This window comes from Sinohyriopsis cumingii, chromosome 4 (assembly GCF_028554795.1).
Source record: "Sinohyriopsis cumingii isolate HCF-2022 chromosome 4, ASM2855479v2, whole genome shotgun sequence".
NCBI classification, from domain to species: Eukaryota; Metazoa; Mollusca; class Bivalvia; order Unionida; family Unionidae; genus Sinohyriopsis; species Sinohyriopsis cumingii.
Window position 1 is genome coordinate 58,606,800 of NC_142964.1, and position 27,721 is coordinate 58,634,520.

Consider the following 27,721-nt stretch of genomic DNA (forward strand, 5'->3'; position numbering starts at 1 on the left):
ACTCTTTTCGACAAAATATATTAACTCTTTGCTGATATATTCATGTGCAGCTATGCTTTGTATACATATATGAAAGAATATGTTATTGTTGTTATAATTTGATATTTTGGCATGTTTCCATAGCTACAACTAATGGTTTTCTACTTCCGTCTACTTTGGCCAATCACATTTTCGATGGAAATAGGACATACGCATACCCGCAGAATTTGAATCCAGTCAATTGACAGCTCTAGGTCGGAAAGGTAGGTATGAGATATGTGGACTTTGGTTCACAAATTTCAAGGTATACCTGTAAGTTTATAAATGTGCATGGTCGCCTGCTGGATGCCATTTGCGTATATCAATTTCTACCATATCAGAACTAGATTTACTGGCACGACACACATCCGATAAATTTAAAATTTGAACTGACAGTTTTTTGAATTCAAAGATTTTACACGTATGGAGATCTTGTACAAAATATTCTGATTTAATTATTTATTTCTTGTGACATTGTTTGTTGTTACTAGTCCATAGTGAATTTGCTAATTATTGTAGTTTATTTTCATAATGATCCCCAATTGGATTGTTATTTGAGGGCCATACAGTAGCGTTCAGAAGCTTGTTAATGGTAACATGGAATGATGTTTTTTTTTTTTTTTTTTTTTTTAAATAGGGAGAATATATGAATACTGGAATGGTTTCTGCAAAATTATTTGTAAAAAAAGAACCCCCTTCGATATTTGTAAAAAAAAATTCACAAGAAGCATTCAAACACGTGCTCCAAGACGTGCTTACCGATGTCAATTACAATTAGTTTATTTTGGGGGGATGGTGGCATTAGTTGCCTAGTGGTCTACAGCGCTCACAGTTACGGACAATTGCCATCTCGCCTGTCTGCGTGAGTTTAAGTCTCTGGTTCTGCCATTGTGAGAAAACTTGCCAGTAGCTTATCGTGGGTCGTAGGTCCTTTCTGGGATTTTCCAGGGTTCTTCCTCCACCGTTAATACTGGCCGCCATCCATAGCCTGTCTTGAGTACCCCAAAAATTTAATTCGATTGCAACATAAATTTATTTACACAAAGTTCACCTTGTGAAGTATGTTGACATACACCCCGGCAGAGATGCACACCACACACTGAGCACAAATATAGTTTCTCACCTTGGAGCTGTTTCATGTGATATTATCATTTATTTCCATAGATTCAGTCATTGATGTGACCCGCACTGTTTTCTATAGCCATAGATGATCCATTTCCACCCCAGAACCTTTATGCTTACTGAATCCCCTATCAGATCCCTCACTAGCTGGGTGTAGTACTTCTATAGCCATAGATGATCCATTTCCACCCCAGATTCTTTATGCTTACTGATACTATCCCCCATCAGATCCCTCACTAGCTCTAAAGTCCTGACGGGAGTAGCACTTTTTTGGTTAATAATTGTCCAACTTAACTATGTTATTTTATAGTGGTAGATTGCATGTGGTTGAGGGACATCAAAAATGTTGGGGCCATCACACCTTTGAACCTGCATTATGGGTCATTTGGGGTGGAGACAAAAACATTTTTCTTGCCTCCAGACTGGTGCACTTAAATTTGTTTCCTCCTGCTAGATTTAAGTCTTTTAATAACTGTCGGTTTCTTGAAAGATTTGGGAAAGCCTTTGTGGTTTACTATGACTGCCACATGCATACATATCCATTTGCATGCAAATTTTCCATTAAATATATGTCACTAAGGAAATTATAAAAATAAGTGATGGTTGTAGCCATGCAGGTTGTTTGTTGGATTAGTTACTGTATTGTAAGCAAGGCCATGCTCAGGCTTGTTACCTTGCTTATCAAATAAATATCAGATATGACAGTCTGGGCATCGCAAAGCATCAAACTTCTGATCCCCTATGTCTTTTCAAGCATATATCACCACAATGAGACATCCCATAAAATTTTACCATAACTTCAACAGATTCTTTGGTTAGATTGTAGTGCTAAGTGTTTTTTTTATATTTTTATTTCCTGTAAAATTTTCAATTGGACAAAGGATCTTGCCCAATTTAACATGCAGTTCAATTGCTTCATTTTCTCTTTTCAGGTTCATTGGAGATTCTAAACTGAGAATTTAATTTTTTGTATTTGATCTTCACTTGCTCATATTTACATTAAGCAAGATTGGATAGAGCAGGCTTTCATTTTGTGAACAGCAGCCACCACCTGTTATCAAGATCATCAAACACGTCCCGGAAGATTTTTGTTCACATCTGATAAAGAATTCACAACACCAAAAGATGCCTTCCCAAGAGAATCAGGACCGCATCCGAGTCTACAAGAACAAGGGCCGAGGTCTAGATGTGAGAATTTACTATGATTCTTGTCCTTCATAATTGTAATACTGATGGTCTAAGGTTCTATACTATACATACACCATCTAGATGCAAAGAGCGCCAGTAAACATAAAACTAGCTTGCTCAACAAACAAGAAAATAATTAGTGGAATTGGGAAACAAATTCAAATCTAATTACTTCCTTGAAAATCTTGATGATTTGCAGACTTAAAAAAGATTAAAAAGTCATGCAGTTGACTCCTTAACCTAGTACATGTAAATAACTAATTTAACAAATATTTTTTTTCTTCCCTTAAGCTGAATGGTTTCCAAAATGTCGTTCACATCCCATGTGGCCAATACACTGGCATACTTGACCCATTGCATTTCAGTGTAGAGTAGGTCTATAACTCTGTTGATAGCCTCGTTAATGAATGGTATCGTGTCATTTTGTTTTCTTAAGTTGCGCCAGGATTTCATTACCCCTTGAAAAATTCCCTAAACATATGTTGGTATATTCTTTACTTCAATTGGACCTTGAAAATTAGACTTGTTTGCATAAAGCAGAGAACTTCAAAAGTTTTGAAACTTTACATGTAGTGTATTATGGAAGATTTATTTTCATCAGGAACTGTGTGATGTTCCAAAGGTTTATTTGTCCAACCTTTCACAAGTTTGAATTGTTTTTTGTACTTGAGCTCTATTTTCCAGTTACATGGTTCAGGAAATCAACAGATTCGGATAATGTAGAAAAAAAAATAGTCCGTAGGTTTTTGACTGTTTATTTGAAAGTATTTTGATAAAAGTTCACAAATGCAAACATATTTGAATAAAATTTCTTTAATTCTGACATTAAATATTACCGTTTCATTCCATTTAAATCTTTAACTAGTGACTCCTTCTCTTTGACCAACTTACCTTTGGAACACTGACCATGCTTTTGAACTGTTAACCCTTAGAAACCCGGAACCATTTGTTTTACTATGGAACCTTCAGATTGAAATGTAACTATTTTCATTATACATGTGGGCAAGTGATGTCTGGTTCAGAGAGACATGATAGCCAAATGCTTAGATATGTAAATTTTGTTTTGCCAGCACACAAGTAGATTTTTTGCAAAGGTCTGTCCATTAATGTGTAGCTTGCTTAAAATCCAGTGTAAAGAAATCTAGATGATCTGTTGTTGAATGTCCTTCTGAGTGCCTGTTGTCCTACTTGGGGTCTATTGTGAATTGTGCTGGCTCCACTGAATATGGAACAAGGCGACTTCATCGTGATGCAAAAATGTGGTATTGTGTATAATGCGAGTTGAACAGTTTGAAAATATTGGAAAATTTTCTTTGATTCAGCAAAATGGTTGTTAGACATTGGTTTTGCAAAGTTTATATTATGATTTGAGCTATTTTTGAAGGACAGAAGACAACTGGGTCAAAAGATGCCAGTGTATCTTTAGGCTAGGTAATTTACAGTTGCATCTACACTAAATAACTGTTGCTGTTACATACAAAACAAATTTTAGCTGAAGCATTAACATCATTTTAAATTGTACAGAGTATGAGGTACCATATGTTGCATTAGGTTTTAAAGGGCTTTCTCTGGACTACAGCTGTTGGTTAGAATCTAATTTTGAAATTTGTAAGACCCTGGTGGCAAAATGACTGACAGGGTATTTATCTGAATACATTCATTTGATAAGTTCATTATATCAAACCTTCACTGTGTCAATAGGTTTTGAATCTTTTGTGCCTTTTTTCTTTTAAGGAAATGAGAAGGCGTAGAAATGAAGTGTCTGTAGAACTAAGAAAGCAACGGAAGGATGACCAGTTTCTGAAGAGACGAAATGTAGCCATTGATGATATTGATGAACCCACTAGTCCTCTGCAAGATGCTGGAAACAAGGTACTTGGCAATGACATGTTGAATGTCATAAATCAATGGTCAGTGCATAATTGGCAAGCAACACTATTTTCACATATGCAGGCATCACTGTAAACTTCTAAAAACATTTTTACTGCCTGGTATAAAATATTTAGTCTAATGTGCTATTTGTTTTCCATCCCTTGATCATGTGCTTTGCCTTGTGATCTAGATGAAATCATTCAAATTATAAATTTGATCATTTGTAGAAAACTGTCTAAGACATACATGCCAACCATTCTGGCATAATCATTACCCTTTTTTCTCACCAAATTATTTTCCGCTAAACTCGCTATTGATTACACTTTTCTGCTACAGTAAAAAAAAAATGAATATAAAGCAATAAAAAGCTTGTCATTTTTATTATCATCTCTTTCACTTAAATCAATTTGAGAATATTCTTAGAAAGGTGACTACTGCATAAGAATAGCACAATATCACTTTCCTTATTTACTATTTGTAGCAACTGTACACAACCCATTTCACTGAAAATGGACAGGTTCTTCAAAAGTGAACTTTGACTAACAGATTAATTTTATTGATACGTTATTTGGAAAACCAGTCTGTTGTTTAATTGATAAACATTTCTGACATGTTTTGATGGTTTTGAAAGTCTTGTGCATGTTTTCAGTTGTGTGAAATTTCTCACTGCCCTGGAGATGCATGAGAAATTTCTTTTTTTGGGGGGGTAAGCTGTTTTAATCCCTGAATCTGAAGGGGGTTCTTGGCACAGAACAGTTTACATATAATGAACAGATTAGTCTTGGGTATAATGGTATCTTCTACTTTATTTTTTCAGCAAAATGTGCAGGGATTGACACTTGTGGAGATTATTGCAGGGATACAGGGTAATGATGAAAAGAATCAGATTCTGGCAACCCAAGGGGCCAGAAAGTTGCTGTCCAAGGAGAGGAATCCACCAATAAATGACATTATTCAGGCTGGAATCGTCCCCAGACTGGTGGAATTTCTCTCTCACAATGACAGGTATTTTGGTTAGATTGTAGATGGACTTTGAGAGCAGTTATTTTTGTGATACTTTTATAATGCATGTTGACATAGTTCCTACAACCTTGAAAAGTCCATACGTTCTTAAAAGTTGATTTTATCCTTGAAAAATACACATTTGTTGATCCTTCCTATAAATTCATACATTTATGTGAGGGAAGGTAAAACATCAAATTAAATTCAGATTTTATCTTCGTATTTTCCAAAATTAGCCTTTTCTCAACACACATTTTCAAGGTTTGTGACCCATTTTAATATCGTGCTTGGCTTAGAGTGCCTTTGATTACATTAACAGGAACATGGATAGGGTAATGGACAAGTGTACCATGTTGATTAAAGGGATGACAGGATATATTGTTTAAAACAAGCCTGAAACATGGCTGTTTGAATAAAGTAATCGAGTACTTGACAGAATTGATTGTGGGACATTATCAACAGATCAGCATGGCAGACCATGCAAGTTAAGTTGTTTGTCAAAATGTTCCTCGACTCTAAAATAGTCACCAAATGTGCAGAAAGTAGAGCTTTAGCAACAGTAAATTAACTTTCTTTAATAAAGTAGGAAAACGTAATCAAAATGGAAATCCTTTCCTGTTGCCACAGAGGGAAGTATTGACTTGGACTAGGTGCTGCGACATTTTGACAATAAGGGAGGGCAAGTTATTTCTAGGATATGGTCTATTTCTGAAGAGAAGGCCACTGGAGAATATATATTTAAATAATTCTGAAATTGAAAATGTCTTCATATAATTTAATTTCACTTGATGTGACAATGCTAATGTGATGCTTGAAAAAAACTGTTTCCCTTTACGCACATTTGTGCATCAGAGACGCACGCTGGAGAAAATTGACACACATTTTGTTGCCGTGCGTTTTTTTGATGCAAGGGATTTGCATAATGCAATCAGGATCTTTTATTTAATATCCAATGCGTTGGACGAAGGGTGGCATCGTGTATACTTCGAGCATAGGTATTGACTGGTTCCCCGCTTTGTTTACTTCCTGTGTTGGGCTTCTCTAATCGTATAGCGGAGTGGAACACGGGGAAAATACGAAATAAGGAACCAGACTAGCATAGGCAGTGCTATGACGGAGTAGCTTCCCCATATCTCGCGAGCTATCACGCAATTTCCATTGACCTCGGCAAGATGTCATCTTGATGTTTAACCTCAATGCTTGTTGCACTAGAAAGTGATCTCCAGATTAAAACGTCGTGCACTAAAAATCACTAGCGAAGAAAGTGAAAGAAGCAGAACACAAGAGTGACTCTGGATCTAACTTTAATGAAGAATGGAGAAAATAATTCCCTTGACTGGAATACGGCACATCCATTTGGATTACCGGTGTGACTTCTGATAGCGTGATTGCGAAGACTGCAGAAGTGAATAATCCTTTCGTGACAGGGTTTAAGAATTTTAACAAATCTGCCCTCGTTTGCCACAAGATATCTGGAGAACACATTATAACCCAAGACATTCTTTCACAACAACGAAATCAGTAAACTTGCATAGACAAATGCATTTATTTGGATTACAGTCAGGGGGTCATTGCAGATTTTGTTGGTTTTTAACTTTGCTGCAATAAAAGAAAGACCTTAAAGTTCAAGTGTAACTTATTAGAAACAAGATGAATCATTAGCCTTCTTCATTTTTGGATAAATTTGTTCTAGGACGAAGTACAATGAAACTGATGATAGTACACATTTTATGACAGGCAGTAAATTGACTGCCATTTGGTTAAAAAGATTTATTAGGCTTTTTGTATTGGCTTGTATGTAATAAGATTATAAGGAGACTGTTAAAAGTACGATTTTAAAAGAAAAATTAACTAATAAAATTATTCTTTGAATGGACAATGCATTTGTTTGTTAACTGTGCATGTTGGTTTATTTGTATGTTTAGAGAGAGAGAGAGAATGTTGTGCAAGTTGCAATATCCTATTTCAAGGTGAAAAAGTATGAGTTGGATGAAAATTTGTCAGTATATTTTTGATCCCCACATTTTTTATTTGACCCCCCAGTTCTGACACCAAAGGGTTTTTTTTACCCTCAGTTTTACACTCCTTGGGGATACACTGAAAAAACAAAGGAATATTTTACATATACAGCCAGAATTGTATTGCTCTGGTTGCCCATATTGGATTTACCCAGCAGCAGAAAAAAACTTCTGCCAGACTTCATGGGAAAGTGGATGTTCTTGTTGAAATGTTTGACTTCTTAGAAAAAAGTTCCATTAATCAAGATTCCATAAAATTCTGTCAAGAATTTCACAGCAAAGAAAATCAATGTTAAAACATGCATATACTTAACTGGTTATCACTAGACAAGTGTTTGAATTGTCTCCTGGACCCTTGGGTTCCCTTAAGGATTGTTTACAACTAAATTAAATTATTGTGTAGCCAGAAGACCACATCTTATCCATTAATAACTAAGGTTTGTTAATAGTTTTTAGTATTTTTAATCATCTTACTATGTAATGTAGCTACCCTACTTTTATTCTTGCCCAACCTTAATATTTTTATTGGACGGGGTAAGCAACTCTGGGTATATTTATGTTAGCAAATTTGGTACCAATTGTCTGGTTCATGGACCATTGTGAAAATTTACAGTTCATGGTCATCTAATGATACGCATATTCTCAAATCTTTGTTTTTTGATTTCTTCCACAGCTGTTGGCCTTGTTGAATGGAATGTGACTGAATTTATTGCTTTGAAACTTAGTTCATTTTTTTTATATTTAGGGGTTAAACGATTCATCAATATACTTGTATTTTTGCAATACTGCTACATATTGGTATAATAGATGGAGAATCAATCGAAATTGATACATGGTCTATGCAAGTTACTTTAATATTCAGTCATGAATAATTGTTAGTTCCTTACCTGTTCATTTTTTAAATAGCCAATCTATCACAGGCACAGGCACTTATAAAGAAAATGTATTAACACCAGCTTGCCTTCTACAAATTAACAAGCTGACAATGTAATGTCTCTGCCTAATTGATTCCATGCTAGATAATGTCTAAACTGCATGTTCAATATAAAGGTGTTTCTTGTATAATGAAGTATGTATCTTAATAACTATGCAAAGTTACTGTCAATTCATGTCTACTCTGGTTTAATTTGATGGTTTCACTTGTGTATATGTTGCAGTCAATTCTGAATGGTTACTGTTTGTTTCAGTCCAGGGTAAACCACCATTGGGGACTTAATGTAGCTTATTCCATGCATGACACATCAGAGTATTGGCAAAGCAGCAGAGAAACTTTGCATTAGTGGTTGTTAAAGTTTTGCATCTTACATGGAGAGCAAATCTGGAATGTCAATTTATGTTGAGACATTCAAACAGTCACTGAATATGCTGATGGGATAAATAAAATCAGGACAGAATCAGTGAGGGTTCAGATTTCATATTTGAGTAGGTAATTAATTTGATTTCTCCTGATCTTGCACACGTGTTTTTGGTGGTCACAAATACTTGACTTTGCCTTATTGGCAGGCTTTGTTACACAAGCAAAGAGAGTGGTTTTTTTCATTTGCTTTGGTCTTTGAAAATTCCTGCTTTCTTTACAACAGACCAGACCTTCAGTTTGAGGCAGCATGGGCACTGACAAACATTGCATCTGGCACAAGTGAGCAGACACGGATTGTGGTGAACTCAGGAGCAGTACCTCACTTCATCAAACTCCTTGGTTCACAAAGTTACAATGTATGTGAGCAGGCTGTCTGGGCCCTCGGAAACATTGCAGGTGAGGACTTTACTGAACAATGAAATGTACCAAGTTATTTAAAAAAAACTTGCTTATTTCAAGTACCTTGCACAGTAAATGACAAAGTTTTCTACCGACACTTTCATATCAGGTCAGCAACAAATAGTAGCACTTTTCCATGGGTTTGGAGCAGAAGTGAGGGGTGATCTTTTCTTGTCCAACTGAAGCACAGGGCTGCTCAAATTGAAGAAACCCAAATTGAAAATGATTGGATTGTGAAAATGATTCCACAACAGTGGTGTTGCCTCGTCACATCTTTAACTTTCTTTAACTTCGCATCTGTAGTTTGATGACTAATCCCTCTTGTTTTACATTAAGTGTTTCCCTATTCTTGCAGGTGATGGTGCTGATCTGAGAGATTATGTGACCGACTGTGGTATTGTTGAACCATTGCTGAGATTGGTTAAAAATGATTCACCGGTAAGGTTTACTTCTCCATTCACATGTTTGTCAGGATGTGCCCTTGCTGAATTTGTGCACAAGTCCACAATAGTGTTCATGCAGCAAAAAGTTTTGTGGCTGCCACATTTTGCTTAATTGCACAGAAGCATTGTACTGATGTGTACTTATCTGGTTGCATCCTGTAAAAAAATTGTCATAAATATTGTGTGAATGCAAACAAATTGCAACATATGTGAGAACCCTAAAAAACCAACACTAAAAATCAAAGTGAAACTACCTACAACAAAGACCAATAGTCTGCAATGGCAAGAGAAAACAAAAATATCACAACCTCAGGAAACTGCTCAAAAGTTCAAACTTTGCACAGAATGACGACTATAATATTGGAGTGGCATAAAAATATATACTTTTAATCAATTCACACTGGTAGATTATGGTCACAAGGCATATAGAGGAATATCTCGCGTAAAATGGTTATTTAATTTTTCATGCAAATAACATGTTAAAATAGACTTGCTATTTTTTCAAGTGTTTGGTCAATTGTCATCACACTATTGGTCCACTTCTAACGAAGGGAGTCATTTGGCCCTTTCTTTAAAACCGACTGAAACTCTGTATAATTCATTACTAAACAATAAACCAGTGTGAAATGTATTGTATTAAATTTTCATGTCCGCAATACTAATAACAGATTTTACAACATAGTTGTGCTCATACATTTAATGGACCACTTTGTCCCGATACAACCACATTAAATAAAATGTTATGCTTTATAAAGTTTTTAAAAATGTCCATTATCTTAATAGTTGCTGATACAAATTTATGCAATGACCAAGTGAAAACTTATGAAATAAAACTCTGCAAAGCAGAAATGGAGATTGAACATCCTTATCAAAAGCCAGATCAACAATGTCAGATTAAATTGGTCTATTTTATGCTAAGCAGTGAATTACTTGATTTTCTAATTAAAATAATATTGATATTTCACTGTAGTGAAAAAATAACAATTTTTTCACTACAGGAACTACTTTTTGGGGGTCAAAACATACTTACGTCCCTTTGATTTTCTGTCAGTGAACTACTTTTTCCTTATGTAGTAGTTGTTTTCTTATTAATAATCCCTGTCTGTTATCCTTGAAACTTGTAGTTTGTTATTCTGGAATTATCAGTTAATTTTTATCAAACTGATGTGGAACTAATTTTGTGCGCAGGTACACATAGCACAGCAGAACGTGTATGGTAAACAGCTGCCATTACCGTAAGAAATCTGCTAATTCACCGTGTCACAAACTTTAGGTAGCCAACGTGTGTGAGCATAAAATAAAAAGAATATTTGGTTGAAACGATTGAATAATGGATACATTTCATCTCATGGGTGAAAATACTGCGTTTTTCATCCACTCGATGAAATATATCCGTTATTCACTCGTTTCTAGCAAATATCCTCTATTTATTTTATGCTAAGCAGTGAATTACTTGCTTTTCTAATTAAAATAATATTGATATTTCACTGTAGTGAAAAAATGACAATATTTTTTCACTACAGGAACTTTTTTTGGGTCAGAACATTCTTACCTCCCTTTGATTTTCTATCAGTGAACTACTTTTTGCTTATGTACGTAAGAAATCTGCTAATTCACTGTGTCACAAACTTTAGGTAAGCAACGTATGTGAGCGTAAAATAAAAAGAATATTTGCTTGAAACGAGTGAATAACATACATTTCATCTCGTGGGTGAGAAACTCTAGTATTGCCACTCGTGAAAATACTGAGTTTTTCATCCACTCGATGAAATATATCCATTATTCACTCGTTTGAAGCAGATATCCTCGATATGATTGAAGACGATAGACAATTTTTTAGGAAAATGTTTCTTGAGAAAATTAGATGTTTCCTTTTCTTTCAGGCTCCATTCCTGCGAAATGTAACATGGACACTGTCAAATTTATGCCGCAACAAAAACCCACCCCCTCGCTTTGAAATTGTAAAACAATTCTTGCCAACACTGACTCGCCTGCTTTACAGTCCAGACAAGGATGTGTTGACGGATACCTGCTGGGCACTATCTTACCTCACTGATGGAACCAATGAGAAAATACAAGAAGTCATCAATGCTGGTATGATAGAATTTTCCCTAGCAAAGAATTCCAAAATTCTCATCCAGCTTAAATCTGGAACAAAATAACATTTTATCCTGGATTTTTTTATTACTATTAAAAATGGCACATGCACATAGATAAACTTGATGAAGACAGCTTTTTTTAAGTTTAGGAATTTTGTTGATATTGATAAAGGAAAGAAATGTATTCTTCAAAAGGTGAAGTATACACTAAAAATTGGCGTTTCATTTTTTTCTTTAGAAAAACCTGGGATTCTGTGAAAGGTGGTACAAAAGTACATTTCCTATGTTTTGTCACCTAACATCTTTAAACACAATACTAATATTTGCATTCAACCACATTTCAGACAAATTTTGCTAAAGATAGTCATCTGTGCAGTTCTAGATTTGATTGTTTTTCATGGATGCAACTGTTTCAAATTGTAATCATCAGAAAGCATGCTACATTTGTGGATATGTTATGGATCACCATTTATCTGTGGAATGTACACTCTCAAACCTAATTTTTGCATTATTAAGTTATTTTACATACTTTAAATATTTGTCACTTTTTTTATTTTTATGTCCAAAGTGGTTGGAGCATCCACCTTGGATGCAGGAGGTGTCAGGTTTGAGCCCTGGCTGAGTCATACTAAAGACTTAAAAATTGGTTATGCTTGAATTACCACCCATCTACTTGTCTCTTCATATCACATGACCATAATCAGTCTCATGATCAACAGTGGTAAACAAGGGCAGTGTGATTTAAAACAAAGATATTTATGCTCTGAGTAAGGGAAAATTCTGATAGCCAAGAGACATGGTAGTCTTTATGCATATATTAACAAATCTTTGATTTGTGTCTTTTGTGCTATTTGTTCTGTTGACTTTCATGAGAGAATGAAAATGTTGATTAGTCATTTTACTTGAAATATTTACAGAAGTATTTACACGTAGACTTGTTCCCATTCTTTGGCAGGGGCAGAGTTGAATTCACTGGAGCAAAGTGTTCACCATTCCAGTGTGATGCTTATTTCTCTTTAATTATGTTAAGGATGAAGGGACTTTTATAAATATGGTACTAAAATATGATAAAAATCGGATCTTACTTGGTTCAACTGTTTGGCCACCTTAACTTTGTTGTCTGCATTGAGTTCTTGGTCTCTTACATTATTGCAATAAGATTTATCATGTGCTCATGAAATCAAGAGGTTTGAATATCTGATTAAGCTGCACCGTGGAATTTTCTCCTTTCAGTTTAGTGGACACTCATTATCTACCGGCATTTATAATACGTTCAGTCTCTTTTGACATTTTATCCTCAAAATAAATTGTCCTTGCATTATGGGTGACTTTAACCTCAAAAATAGGTAACAGCATTGGCATCAAACACTACATAACAACATGGCTGACGACCATAAGATTGGAATTTTTTTAATAGTCCATATGCATTCAAACTAGATACTCAGCAGCCATTGTAGTTTGTATCACCTTTCATGACTTTGGCCTTAGCTAGCAGTAATAGAGACATTGATGTCCATCCACTGATGACAGAAAATATTGAAGGCAACCCACAAGCCCCTGCACTCGATGTGCAAGACTGAGGAGAATAATCTACCTCTATATGATCTTTTCAGTTGAGGTATTGTGGTTAGATGAACAATACTGTGCACGTCTTGATGTGTGCATTCATCTTTAAGAGTTGCATTACTATGATGTGAGAACATTATTAAAAACAGAGCAAAATGCTATTGATTCTGTTTTAAAAAATCCCACTTGGGCATTCTTGAAAAAAAAAATTGATTGTAGTGCCAGACTAGTTTATTCACCCTGTTTTTTTACCTCTATTATCTTAACCTTGATACTGAGAGCTGTTACACTGATGCATACATGGTATTGTGGGTTTGGCGGATCTCTGGGTTAAAAGTGGACCTCAAAAGCCTTTTTTTTAAAAAAATAATTTAACATAAGAAATATATATTCTGGGCAATCTCATCACCTGAAGAGTTGATATAAAATTATATAATTTTGACCTGCATCATTGGGAGACTGCTCCACATTGAAAGTGCCTTTTCAGTGTCCCAAATGTTTACTTGAACAGTGATGACTACATCTTGTTTCAAAATCAACAAAAACTATTTAATTTAACCACTTATTTCCTTTTAGCTTACTAAAGTTCATACTGTCTACAGCTTTTTTGTATTGAACAATTTCTTGATATGATATTGCTAAGCAAATCTTGTACCTCAGGTATCTTTGTTTTGGACTGTATACATTTTGTGAATCTTGCAGGTGTTGTTCCACGGCTTATTCAACTTCTGCAGTGTAAAGAAGTATCTGTGATCACACCAGCTCTACGATCAGTTGGCAACATTGTTACTGGAGATGATCATCAAACACAGGTGAATCTTTGTTGCTTAGGAAGTTGGCCTTAAGTTAAGTGCCAGATTAAGTTCCAAGTTTCATGAATCTGTTCTAATTTTTTATTGGGGGTGGGGTGTGTCTTTTAAAGGCACTCTATACAGTGTCAAAATTATGCTGAGGAAATGGGAGCTAAGTACTCTTGCCAAGGGTAGATTGAGATAACCAACCTGGTTTGGTCTGTATGGGCATTGAACACACAAGCCTCGAGTTAAAGTCCAATGCCAGCTTGATTAAAATATTAAAAATCATCATAACCTTGCTTCCTCTTATAGCATGGGGAAGTTATTGGTGTAGATGTCTGCAAAGTACTTGTGAATATAAGAATTCATTGAGATACTAGGTGATGGACTTGAAACTTTGCATGAATTTCATGCATTTGGTATGGTTTTTTTTATAGTGCTAGATGTACATCGATTACCTTGCAAATTGACCCCACATCCATCTCTGCATGCACACACACTGTCTGCTGGAATTATGCTTCATCAGTTTTCTATCCATTACTCTCAACCATTCAGTTTGTCTATTCATTTGTTAAACTTCAGTATGTAATGATTTACTGTGCACCATCATGATTACATAACAGATTATTTTAGCAATGACCCATTTGGTTCTTAACCTGGCCAGAAATTGGCCTCCAGTCATAATCTGCTTCATGTACACTTTAATATCAAATATCATTGATCAAAAGATAAGCGTAAAATGTATCTTTCATTTCTGTTAATGTAAAATTTATGAGTAATGTTTTTTCACTTGCGAGTAGCTACTTGCATTGAATAGTTTTTTCATAAATTTCATTATGAATCTTGTTTAAAGTATTTTAACATTTTTCATACATTTTTATTGAAATATATTTAATATTTTCTTTATCACATTACATTTAATACTTGTATTATTCAATAAAACTGAATAAAATGTCTGGTGAACTGGCTGAAGTAAATTGGATGGTTCGTACATTATAGTATTGTTTTGCATGAAGTTATGACATCACAAAATGACTGCCTAGTACTTTTAAATGAGACAAAGGTTTACTAACCATAAACGAATTCCTGTAATAAGCATTCAAGAGTCTCTAACTTGACTTTATATTATTTTCAGACTGTAGTACAAGCAGGTGCCCTTCCAGTGTTCCATGAACTGTTGGAGCATCACAAAATCAACATACAGAAGGAGGCAGCATGGACAATATCCAACATCACAGCTGGGAATACTAACCAGATCCAGGCTGTAATAGATGCAGGGCTGATGCCTTTAATTGTACACATTCTTCGAAAGGTAGAGGCACTTTCCAAGAAACCTGCCATCTTAATGATTGTGTTACACTTTTTTTTCAGAGTCCTGGGTGTGTGTGTGTGTGTTTAGTGTGCTTGGACAGCTATAAGGCTGATCAATGTAGGTCAGCTGCCAGTGAACTTTGGATAAGGCATTTTACTCCAGATGCCTTGATGCTAAATAACCCATTTGTTTGTTTTTTGGGCGTAAAACACCAAATTGTCAATAGGTTTTAACAATTATAACAAGATTTCATAGGTCAAGTACATATAGCTTGGACAGTTGTCATCCATACAGACCTGTCAACCCTTGTGATTTTGCCATTAAGTCTTATAATAATGACCTTAAAATACAGACTTAAGGGGAAAAAAGAACACTGTGGAAATAAGATTGGGGCAGTAATATCTGAATAATTAGCTTGTCTTTGATTCCAATCTGGGTTTCACATTAACTTCATTGGAATTAGTCAGAGAACCATACCAACTTTATAGATGCTTTAAACTGCACATTTTTCCATGCAAAGCGACTGCATGATTTAATAGCTAATTATAGAATATTTTAAAAATTATATCCATCTACCAAAAAAAGAAAAAAACCTCTTAAAAATTTTTTTAATTAGTACAGAAGAATAAAAATGGAATATTCAGATTGTTCTAAATAAAAGCAGGAATGGACATCACATGTAGATTTGATTATGTCGCATGGAGACACAATTGCCGTCGTGTGAAATGAAGAAAAAATTCCAAGCATTACACCAAGTTGAGAGATAGCAACAAGCCATTGAGCTGCATATGGTATGGAACTGAAGTTTGTGCTACTGTACTTGAGGTAAACAAGGTGTATATGAATTTTACAAACTTTACAGATGAACATAGCTTCTGATTGGAATACTGAATTTTTAAAATTCCAACTTGACAATATCAGTGCATGATATTTTGTTGCACCTTACTGAAAACTGGTCAAACCTTAGGATAAAAAATTACTTGCCTTACTGAAACGATCTTGTCAGGGTTGGCAGGTCTTCTGCAGACATGGAATTTACTGTTAAGAACAGCTTAAATTTATCACCTTTTAGTAAAATTGCTGATTAGATACAATTGGTAGCATTCATGAAAGTGTGTGTGTGAGATTAGGATTTTTAACGTAGCTTTAACCATTTTTGAGTCATATCGCTAGCAGTCCTAACACTAACCTCTTAATGCTGAGCGCCTAGTGGGGCAGCTGTTAGTACCAATTTTAAAGTCTTTGGTATGACTCGGACGGGGTTTGAACCCACGACCTTCCACTTCTGAGGCAGACGCTTTAACCACTAGGCCACCAGAGCAGCTTCATGAAAGTGAGCTTTGCTGTTATTTTCTTGAGTGTCTGATGGTTATTGTTGACGTGTTTTTTTTGTTTTTAGGGTGATTTCAAAAGCCAGAAAGAGGCAGTATGGGCGGTGACAAATTTAACCTCAGGCGGCAATCTGGAACAGATTGGTTACATTGTCAACCAAGGAGTCATCCCTGCCCTGTGTGATATGCTGACGGTTAAGGAGTCTAAAGTCATCCTTGTCATTTTGGATGCCTTGTCCAATATTCTTCTGGTTAGTACTGCCATCAAACACACCATTCCAGGTTGATTGTCCCCCCTAAATTTAACAAATCTCCATATTTTCATCATTACAGTGGGAGAGAGATGCATAGAATGATCCCTCGACAGCTCAAAGGAGGTGCACCATGTTTAACAAATGTATTATCCATTCCAGATGGGCTGCCTATGTTCCAAAGACACTAGAATTCCTGATAAGCATGCTTATGGGTTGGCATTTCTCTACAAGAAACCCTTGGGGAGAGTTGGGGTTGGTTACCCGACATAGACATCAATGAGTACCAGGGATGTTGGTGTTGATTTGTGTTTTGATTACGAGATTCTATATTTATGCCACATGATGAGACGCTGAGCATGTATTGTTTCCTCTGTCTGTATGTATGTCCGTCAGTCCAACATTGGTTAGGGTTAGTGTTTTGGTCCATTTTAAGCACTGGTGAGGCATTCATATTCTGCAAACTCATTTTTTGGTCAGTGAGGCTTTTTTTTTATTTATAAAAAAAGTTGACCTGTGGCAACTGGATTTACAGTTGATGTCTTAATTAAATCTTTAGTTTTGACATTACATACCCACTAAATTTGGACTGGGTAAGTAGTTGGGATCTTTTTTCTGACTGCCATCATTAAAATCTGCAGATCATCGTGTCTGGATCTGCTTGATGTATGTGCTGCATGCCATGTTCTTCTATATTTATGCTACTGGGAATGCTTGATAGCTTTGGAAATTGCAATGTTCTAATTTTATTGCTTTTTAACAGCATTTTCAAAATATTAACGGGCATAAGCATGCCAATTAAATGGAACTATGTCTTGCTCAAGAACTTTTTGAGGCAGCTGGCCTGGCTGGATCAACAGAAGAAAGAATTTTTTCACAAACTTTCAAGTATTGAACAACAAAAAGAGAAACAATTCATATTCAAATAAAGCCTGACCAGGTGCATGTTTAACAAGGATCATGCTTGAGCTGTCAAGGAGAAATTTTGTATTCCTTTGTCCCTCTCTAATGATCATGAATGGACTTTTATAGGGACACAAATGTCCTGGATTCAGTTGATGCGAAATGCCTTCATGTACCAGTCAGCCCTTGAGATGTGCCAATGACCTATATAATGATCTTTATAAATAAATGCAATGTTACAAAAACGGCAATATGTGTGAAATTTTTCACCTATGTAGATTTAGTTTCTGCGTTCTCTGACCGCATGGCTCTTCATGGCTACACTGTATTAGAACGTGTTGATGTGCATGTTCGCGTGCAGTTTCATAGCTGTCAACCCTCATGAATTGGTGTGAATTTCACGACTTTTTCAGCGATTCACAGATTCATGCTGTAAGACAAAAATTCACGAATTTTCCGATCCTCAATTATTTTAACTCTTTAATAACATAACCGATTTCCCGTTAAGCGCTAGTCGTGATATTCGCAGTTGCCGAAACGGTCCGGTACCGCTGGTCACGATATTAGATCTACAGCCAATTAGTACAGTTGGCCTGGTTGCAAGCATTTTAGCCTATTTTAATCTATATGTATAAGAGTAGTTTTACAAGTGCTTTTGAGAGAAACTAGGGCCTAACAGGAAATTTGCTCCGCGCATGCATAAACCGTTACCGTTCAGCATCGCATGTAAGATTTTGAAAATGTCTTCACCACCAAGGAAAAAGAAATGTATTACTCAAAAAGTGAAGTTTAATTTGGAATATATCAAAAATTGGCCGTGCATTTTGCCATTAAACATTGATATTCATTCATGCTTTTTGCACTCGGTGTGCAATCGCAGAGACAATGTGAGGAAGAATGTCGGTTGCAAAAAACACGTAGAAGTTGGGAAAATTAAGAATTCGCAGATTTCAGCTCTGGAATATTTTAAAACCATTGGCGGAAGACCCGCAGGCTACCAATGCTTAAGCATTATTTGTGAGTTTTTTTGTGTCGAACACAATCTACCTTTATCAGCTGGAGACCATGCTAAACATTTGTTCTGACATATGTTCCCGGACTCGAAAATTGCTTCCAAATTTTCCTGTGGAAGAACCAAAAATGCTGCAGCTCATGTGCATTCCTTACAGCAACAGTGACAGCGAAAGAGTATTTTCTTTAGTGAGGAAAAAAGACAGACTTTAGGGCCTCCTTAGCTGCAGAAAATTTGTCAACAATTTTAGTCCCCAAGATCTACCAGCAGGCAAGAAGTTGGAACTGTTTAGAAAACAAATTTACGATCAAGCAGTTGAGGAAGTTCAAGTCTGCCACAGTATCATGTGTTGATAAATAAATATTTCTGCATATATGTAGTGTTTTATTTTTATTTTGCGAACTTGATATAGTGTAGTATTGACGGTCGGAGTAGTTAGAGTGGATGGAGTTATTGTCATGGTATTTTTCACAAATTCGTGTCCAAATTCACGACTTTTTTATCCCTATTTTCACTAATTGTGAGCCTGGAAGGTTGGCAGCTATGCTGTTTATTTATTTAGCATTCCTGGTATAGTTAGTTTCTCTGGCATTTTTAAAGCAGTACACTATAGGATAAGATTTATTAATGTCAGCATGATTTAAGACAATTCAAAATAAGCTCTATGCAATGGCGTAGCTAGAATATTTGGGCCCCTATGTTCATGGGAGCTTAGTGTTGACAAAGGCCACTTTTATGTCCTGGATTCGGTTGATGCGAAATGCTGTCTTGTACCAGTCATCAGCCCTTGAGATGTGCCAATGGCCTATATAAATCAATGCAATGTTACAAAAACAGTGGTCCATTTGAAAATTTAAGGGACCACCCACAAAACTGTTTTTTTATAAACAAACTTTCACATTGCTGAATCTACAAAAAGGTCAGTTTTATAAGGTTGCTGATTAAATTGTCATATCAGAGATATATTCCTGGGACAAGCTAATATTTAGTATGTTAATATAATATTTTATGTTTGCAAAAGCCATATATTTCTGTTTCCAGGCAGCAGAGAAGCTGGGTCAAGCTGACACTATTTGTTTATTGATAGAGGAGGTGGGTGGCTTGGATAAGATTGAGACTCTGCAAAATCATGAGAACAGTTCTGTTTATCAGGCTGCCCTCGAAATCATTGAAAAATACTTTGGGGAACAGGTGAGTGAAATGTTTTCACTAGATTTCATAAATATTTAAATCGTTTTAAATTCCAACTTTTAAGTAGGCAGTTGACTCTGACCCTACATCCCAACATGAATATCCAAATATCAAAATGGGGGAGAAAGGTCAGAGGAAATTTGCATTTAAGGTGTAGCTGCTACAGAAATCTTCTTGTCATTCCCTCATTTTGCATTTGAGTGACAGCTTATTCCAGGGGTCGGTAACCTAAGTACGTGTGCCATAAGGTGGCACATGAAGGGCAGCCAAAAATCTTGATTTTAACATTGTTACTTGCTTACTGGTGGCATGTAACAGTTGAGTTTGTAATTGATCTGGAAAAAAGTGGCATCCTGTGTAAAATAGGTCACTGAGACCTTCTTAATCCATCAGTTGTTAAAGGTCTGAACACCTGTTTTCATGCAAAGTTGTACTAAATGCCCTAACAAAAAGTCAGTCGTGTGTGTCACAATTACAGGTAAGCTGTGAATCATTTATTTTATTTAGGAACCGTTTTTACTGATTGTGAGTTAAAAGTTTGCATGTGTAGGAAAGAGAAAGATATGTTGGAGTGCATATAGATAGCTGATTTGGGTGTGGGGTTTTGTGCTAAATTGCTAAACTAAATACATGTATTTTGGGAGCTTACTTCTATTGCTAATAATAATGACATTGATGATAATAATAATACTGCTATTTGGTACATATTATATTCAATTTTGTCATGAACCAAGTTTGAGAGCTGAACCTGCCTTCAGAGATCACCTGTCTACAATGGCCACCTTTATATTTTCTCAGTTTTTGCTGCTGTATACATGTTTAACTGTATATATATATAAACCAGGAAGCTGCCTTTGGAAGATTGAATATTGTTTTTCATTTTGTCAATGCTGCCACTTGCAGTGTGGTAGATGTGTGTGTAGAGAGATCATTTACCTTGAGTAACAGAAATTAAGGAATATAATTTCTGAATGGATCATTATCATACGGAGCTACAGATGTGTGAGACCAGAGTTGACAGAAATCTAATGGAATCTTACTTTGCCTTGAAATTTTGTGCAAGTTGATTCTGGTTGAAAGTAGATTTCCATTACAACAATGGTATATTTGCAGCAATATGCCATTAAGTCAACAGCATTAATGCTGAAAAATATTTGCCAAAAGAACACTTTCCATCTGAGTAATTGCAGCTTTTCATTTACTGAAACTGTTCTATTTATGCTGGAATAGACTTGCAATACAGCAACAGAATAGGTAGCCAGCATGATGGCAGTACCTATGTCCTAATTATAAAGTTATGCTGTAACTGTACTTTACAACAGTGGGACAGAAATGCATAGGTTACCAGCATCTAAGCATCTTGACAACTGCTGTCCTACTCTTGCATTTTTGCATTATAACTGTAAGTACTTTAAAAAGTTTCAAACAATGGCAGATATATTTAATGTTAAACAAGTCTTCTGATTTAGAAAATAATAGATGATGAATGGTACAAAACTTTGTATAATGGTATATATGCAAAACACTGGAAGGTAATGACAGACTTGGTGCAGTTTCAATGCCACTGTTTTCATGTTGTTAGGCTTAAAGCTTTAACCTCTCTTGTTTTATATTACAGGTACACATTTTCTAAAGAACTCGTACATATGCATGAGCTTCAGTCAATCATTTCGTTTCACTGGGGACATTTAAAAGTAAAAGGAATGTAAAAACAATACCAATTCATATTTTTTTAAATTATTACTTGAAACAGTATTTATCAAAGTTAAATATTCTTTCATACAAATGGTATATTAGCAGACCTGCCAACCCTTACGGTTTTGCTGTATGTCTTAAGGAAATGCCCCTTAAATACAGACTTGTGGAATAAAAGCACAAATTAAGGAAATGCAATTGTTTGCAATAACATCCATATAATGGCTTGTCCATGTTTGATTCCAATCCTGGTTTCATAGTAGATTAGTGACATTGGTCATTGAACCAGACTTGCTTTCCAGATCTACCACAGATGCTTTAAACTGCAGGTATTTTGTGATGCAAAATGTCTGTGTGATGAAGCTGTTATTCTTTTTAAATTGCATGCAACAAGCGACAGTTCTAGACAAAAGAGACAATAAATGTCTTACAAAAAGCAGGAAGGGCAACAAATATGTTTAGTGGTCATCATGTGTTAACCTGAGTATGTCACATGGTGGGAAAGATGATTGCTGTTGCCACGGTCCACACAAAAATTAAATTTAAGAATTAAGTTGACATTTAGCAAGAAGCCATTGGGCTCCGTTGGGTTTGAAACTGCAGTTTGTGGAACTGTGCTGTAGGTAAGTAAGGTTTAAGTAAACCTGACGGTTTTTAGTTGAACATAGTTCCAAGTAAGGTTTAAGTAAACCTGACGGTTTTTAGTTGAACATAGTTCCAAGTAAGGTTTAAGTAAACCTGACGGTTTTTAGTTGAACATAGTTCCAAGCAAAGTGAAGGAGCTTAAGGTCTAGTGGTGTCTTCACACATCAATCTCTTTTTGACTAAGAGGGATTGTTGTCTCGAGTTGTGCTTCTTTGCTTGCTGAACACTGTGGCTAAGATATCCAGATATGCACTCTGCAGAGATTCATGTCTGTAAAAAAGGAAGTCATGGAGATGTCCAAGGATTTTGTGGATCACAGCAAGAATCTGTCAAGGGCTGCATACTCTTTGTGGTTTCATCATTCCTGGTACAAATGTCTAATAGGTCCTGCCTCAACAGACTCGCAAACAGCAGAGACACCACCTGTGCATAAAAACTCCCACAAATTACTTTAAAGTCATGCATATAAAAATGTGTTCTGTGCAGTATAGTTTTAACTACATCAAGTGATTTCCACGACATAATTCAAGCCACCAGTAGAGGTATTGGAAACATTTCTTTGGCTTCACATAAATATTTGTTAAACTAAATTTTATTGTCCCGTTTGGTGCAGCAAAGAAATATTTCAAAAGCATGTTTAACATACAGGCTATGTAGTATTATGAAGCAGATAGGAAATCTGGCATAAGTCTGCAAATCAGATTTTAAGAAAGTGAAACCTTGATGGAGCTTATGTTTTGGGAAGAAGTATCCAAAAGAGAGTACCTATAAATTTTTAAATTTTTGCCCAAGAAACTTGTTCTTTGCCTGACAAAAATGGGGTGAGAGTGAGTTGGGAAACCAAAGAATGGGAGTGGAGAAACCCGACCTTGATGTGTACCGGGAAAAACTATCCTACTGCATACAAGTAATTTAATGAATTAAGTAAAATCTAGTGATCAGGAAGTAAAATTTTACTGAAATAAAACAAGAATTGCCAAGTAATATATTGTGTATTTTTTTACTTTTAGGAAGACGATGAAAGTCTGGCCCCTCAAACAGAGGATGGTGCAACAAGTTACAAGTTTGCAGAGGTCTCAGCACCTCAACAGCAGTTCTCTTTCTGAATGGACAAGGACTAGAATGAATACAAGACTTGCTGATATCACTGTCAGAAGGGATTTTCACGGCATTTAACCTTGGGACACTGATCAGCAAGTCATACATATGGGTTTTTGTATTTTCTATTTCACCTGTAATCTGGACACCTATGAACCTGAAGCAGCCTGTTCTTACCATCTTTGTAACTTGAGAGAGATAAAAATGCATGTAATAAACCCTAGAAGAAGTTGCTGTAATTTGTGATGGTGCAATATTTACTTGTGATACAATGACATTGTCTGAAAATGCTCAATATCTACTGTTAGGTGTATAGTGTCTACAATAGCTTCTCTATGCTTTAGAGATTTCAAAAATCTCAACTTGCACTTGGTAAGCATTGGGCACTGATCATACTCCAACATTTTCATCTTTGTAACAGGGTCTGTAAAACTTTACTCAGATGCTTAAAGACCTGTGTGCTGGGCATACATACTTGTACCTAATGAATATTATTGAAATCAAATACATTTTTTTCCCTTGGTCTTGTTTTAAGTGTTCTCCCATGACCTTTGAATATTTCATTGATGATGAATTTCATATACTTAAGCCTATACACTCTGTTGTTAGATCTAACTTTAAACTGCAGTTATATCTGGCTTGTATGCGAGTATATATGGCAACTAGTTCAAATTGAAACGGAATTTTCGAAGAGTTTTGTGATGCAGTTATTGTCTAAATCTTTTTCACTTTTCTTCATTTCATCCAAAATAGAATTTTTAAGAATAATAAAATATTTTGTCATTTGACTCTAACATGGATATGAATTTTTGTACAAAATGTAATCTGTACTTTTATGTTGCTTTTGCAATGCTTGTTGAGGAAAATTAATGTACGGAGGATTTGGTCTCGAATGTTATTGTCTTTAATTTTCCATGTTCTACCAGGACAGGTTGGCAGTTTGCATTTTATTTAGTGTAACACTGCAAACCCAAACATCAAAAAAATCTGTTTGGGGTCTCTGACCTTGAGTGGTGTTTAACAATTTTCTTCATGTGTACAATTATGTCTTTTCACGAGATGTTGATAGCTTGAAAATTGCTTTTCAAGAATGCAGAGTGAAAATTTGGATGCCTTTTTTTTTGTAGTTGAATTATTACAACACAATCCAAGTGAATCAGATCAATACTGTCCTACACGATCTGACAGCGACCACTGAGGGGTCATGTTCTAGTGACTTCTGAATTAACCAATGGAAATGTAACTTCAAACATTTGAAAGTGAATCAGACCATTTGTACCAAATTGATGCTGTTTAGCCACACTGCTCAATTTTCCAGCAAAGAAACAATTATGGTAATACGTCAACAGAACATGCCCCTAAGCCATTACGGTAGGATCTTCATGTAGGACAGTGGAGATCTAATTTTAGTCAGCTTGCATGATGACGATATTGTTCATTTGGCAAGTCAAACTTCATGTAGCTGATTTTGTCACGCTGTAATACATCCAAGTGTCATGAAAGGAGAAATCATGGAAGTAATTGTCCATTTAATGTTTAATTTGAATAAAAGTTGTATGCATGCTGAAATCAGGATTTTAGCACTGTATTTCAGGATGTTGCATTATCTACTTTGAAAAGTTCTTTGTATTTTTATACAAATGGATTGATGCTGATTAATAGGAATATGATTAAATACAGAAGAAAATATATTGCTATGTAGTTGATGTTAAGTCAGATTTTTATTTATATATTGTAACAGTGCATGCCATCATGTCCGAATAGTTAAAAATTTGTGTATTGCAACTATTGTGTATTTTGTGTTGAATTTCATTTTGACTTGATAGACATAAGTGCAATTTCACATCCAGCTTCATTATGTCACAATGATGCTGCCCATTTCTTCGGAGCAATTGCAAATGGAAGTTCTTAACTGAGTGATGTATGATGTGTAAATAGGCATTCTGTATATTGTCATTTCTCTCACTTTACTCGTCTCCTCTGAAATCTTTCTTTATTTATGATCCGTCTTCTTTATTCATGATCCATCTTCAAGTTCCTGTGTGCAGCATTCCATAGAGACAATACGCCATTACATTTATATTTTGTTATTCACTCGTTGGATAATAAAGCATATTTTCATCAAGATTTTTGTATTGCTTCTTAATGTATATGGTTTATTTTGTGTCCTGATGTGGAAAATATTACAAGACCTAGTAATGATCTTGGTTAAATGAATCTTAAAGGCATGACAGTTATAAAATATTACAAGACCTGGTAATGGTGTTGGTTAAATTAATATAAAGGCATGACAGTTATAAAACATCAGAACATTATAGACCACATTGACACAAAACTTATTCTACACATGCTGGGATACCTGGTTGTACCAAAGAAATTTATAATTACACTAACTGATCTGGTCACAATTCCAAACATAAATCAAAACCATGCCATTAATAATGGCAACTATTGACTAGTTGTGTATGTGTGTAAGATTTCCTAAAATCATATTTGGATGTGGTAAATATGTACAACCTTATATTAATGTCTGGTTAGCATAGTGATTTGCATGATAACAATTGCATCCAAATTAGTTTTTTAAAAGAAATAAAAGATAACTACACAGTTAAATGGAAGTAAATTGGCCTCCTCCTCCTCAGTCCCATAGTCTGGAAGACCGTTGGGGCACCGAACAACCAGCTTCATCCATTCCTCTCGATTTTCTGTCTTTCTGAGTGAGTTGCTCAGTGTTGAGCCTGTCCACTCTCGACTGTTATCTTCCCACCTCTTTCTTTGCCTGCCTCTTCTTCCTTGTACAGTGCTTTGTAGGATTGTCTTGGCAAGTCCTGATGATCGTGAGACATGCCCATACCACTGCAGTTTACGTTTTTTCACCATGATCAGGAGGTCATTGTGAGGTCCAATGGCTTGTCTTATCCTTTGCCATATTTCTTCATTGGTGATATGGTCTTTATTGGTGATGCCAAGGATCTTTTGGAACATCTCATCTCTGTAGCCTGTATCCTTTTCTCCAAGTCCACTGTTATAGTCCAGGCATAGAGAAATATGGAGATCACCAGTGAGAGCATCAGTCTGACTTTTGAGCTGAGTAAATGTAATTGTTTATTTTCAGAAAAGCTCAGAAAACATTTTACTAAGTCCAAAAGCTTCTATGTTCCAGGATGTGTGAGCTAGTACTCTTTCTTGACTGGACTTTGTGAGCTAGTACTCTTTGTTTTCTGGACTTCGTGAGCTAGTACTCTTTATTGACTGGACTTTGAGCTAGTACTCTTTCTTGTCTAGGATGTGTGAGCTTTCTTGACCGGACTTCATAAAAGTAATTCTTATTCACTGAAAAATATAAAATCTCAAATCAAAAGATGCAGAAATTAACGAGACCTGGAACATGCTTATTGATGGTTTTGTCTAAAATGTTGAACTCGTTTGGTAAATTCTACACAAAAGACTGAAAATTGTTGCCTCAAAACAAGTCTGTAAAGTTTTGTTGTCTTGTGTGCATCAAGTCTAACAATGGAACTAACAGAATGCACATAGTTCAACAATTAATATAAGGAAATTAAATTCGTTCCAAAATGGAACTAATCGGAATATTTAACTCGGTAATCTGGCAAGAATCAATGTATGGAACTTGACGAACAAATATGATTGATCATCTATGGTGATAGATCCATATATCAATGTATTGAACTCGTACAGACATGAAAAATGTTTGCATCATCAAAAGGTATCAATGTTATAGGATTTGTGAAACAAATATTAATCCTGCATATTTCATCCACAAGTCGGATGCATGTATGTACTGATTTTCACTTGTGATATTCAGTTGTTGGCTTCACTTGTATAGTGATACTGAATAACTAATTAAAAACTGGAAATATTTATTTTGTGATGATCACAATGTATTTTCAGTTCCAATGCTCTCATCAAATCAATCGCTCCGGTGTCCTTGTGGTTAGAACGTCCGCCTCGGATGCGGGAGGTCGTGGGTTCGATCCCCGGCCGAGTCCTACCAAAGACTTACAAAAATGGTCCTAACAACTGCCTCGCTTGGCGCTACATTAAGAAGTTAGTGTTAGGAATGGTCGGCTTTGTGTCAGGATAATGTGACTGGGTGAAACATCACTGCAGACATCGTAGCGATATGACGGAAAAATTGTTAAATTTGGGGTTTGTATGAAGTAAAGAACCGAAAGTACAGTGAACCTCAAGGATGATGACCCAGTCTGTCTGTCTATTGATGCGTGTATTTACTTAAGAAGAAATATGACCTCTAAAACACAAAGAGATACGGCAAGCATGATTAGAATGAACACAACGATGTTTTCCTTCACGCCCGTGTAATTTAGAGTTTCAATCGTCTTTGAAGACAAACTTGGTCTCCTTTTGTAGGGCTTGAAATAAT

General features: G+C 35.6%; 1 protein-coding gene across 1 annotated transcript; it reads left to right on the forward strand.

Moving 5' to 3' along the window:
* The first annotated feature begins 176 nt into the window (after window positions 1-176).
* On the forward strand, window positions 177-25,443 carry LOC149801229 (importin subunit alpha-1-like). Its single transcript, XM_089955298.1, has 12 exons — window positions 177-242; window positions 2,073-2,328; window positions 4,063-4,200; window positions 5,018-5,205; window positions 8,801-8,973; window positions 9,332-9,414; window positions 11,303-11,513; window positions 13,787-13,896; window positions 15,014-15,190; window positions 16,590-16,772; window positions 19,729-19,878; window positions 23,229-25,443. Exons 2-12 carry the CDS (start codon window positions 2,266-2,268, stop codon window positions 23,322-23,324), a joined length of 1,572 nt encoding a protein of 523 aa, XP_089811424.1. The 5' UTR covers window positions 177-242; window positions 2,073-2,265; the 3' UTR covers window positions 23,325-25,443.
* Window positions 25,444-27,721: the final 2,278 nt, after the last annotated feature.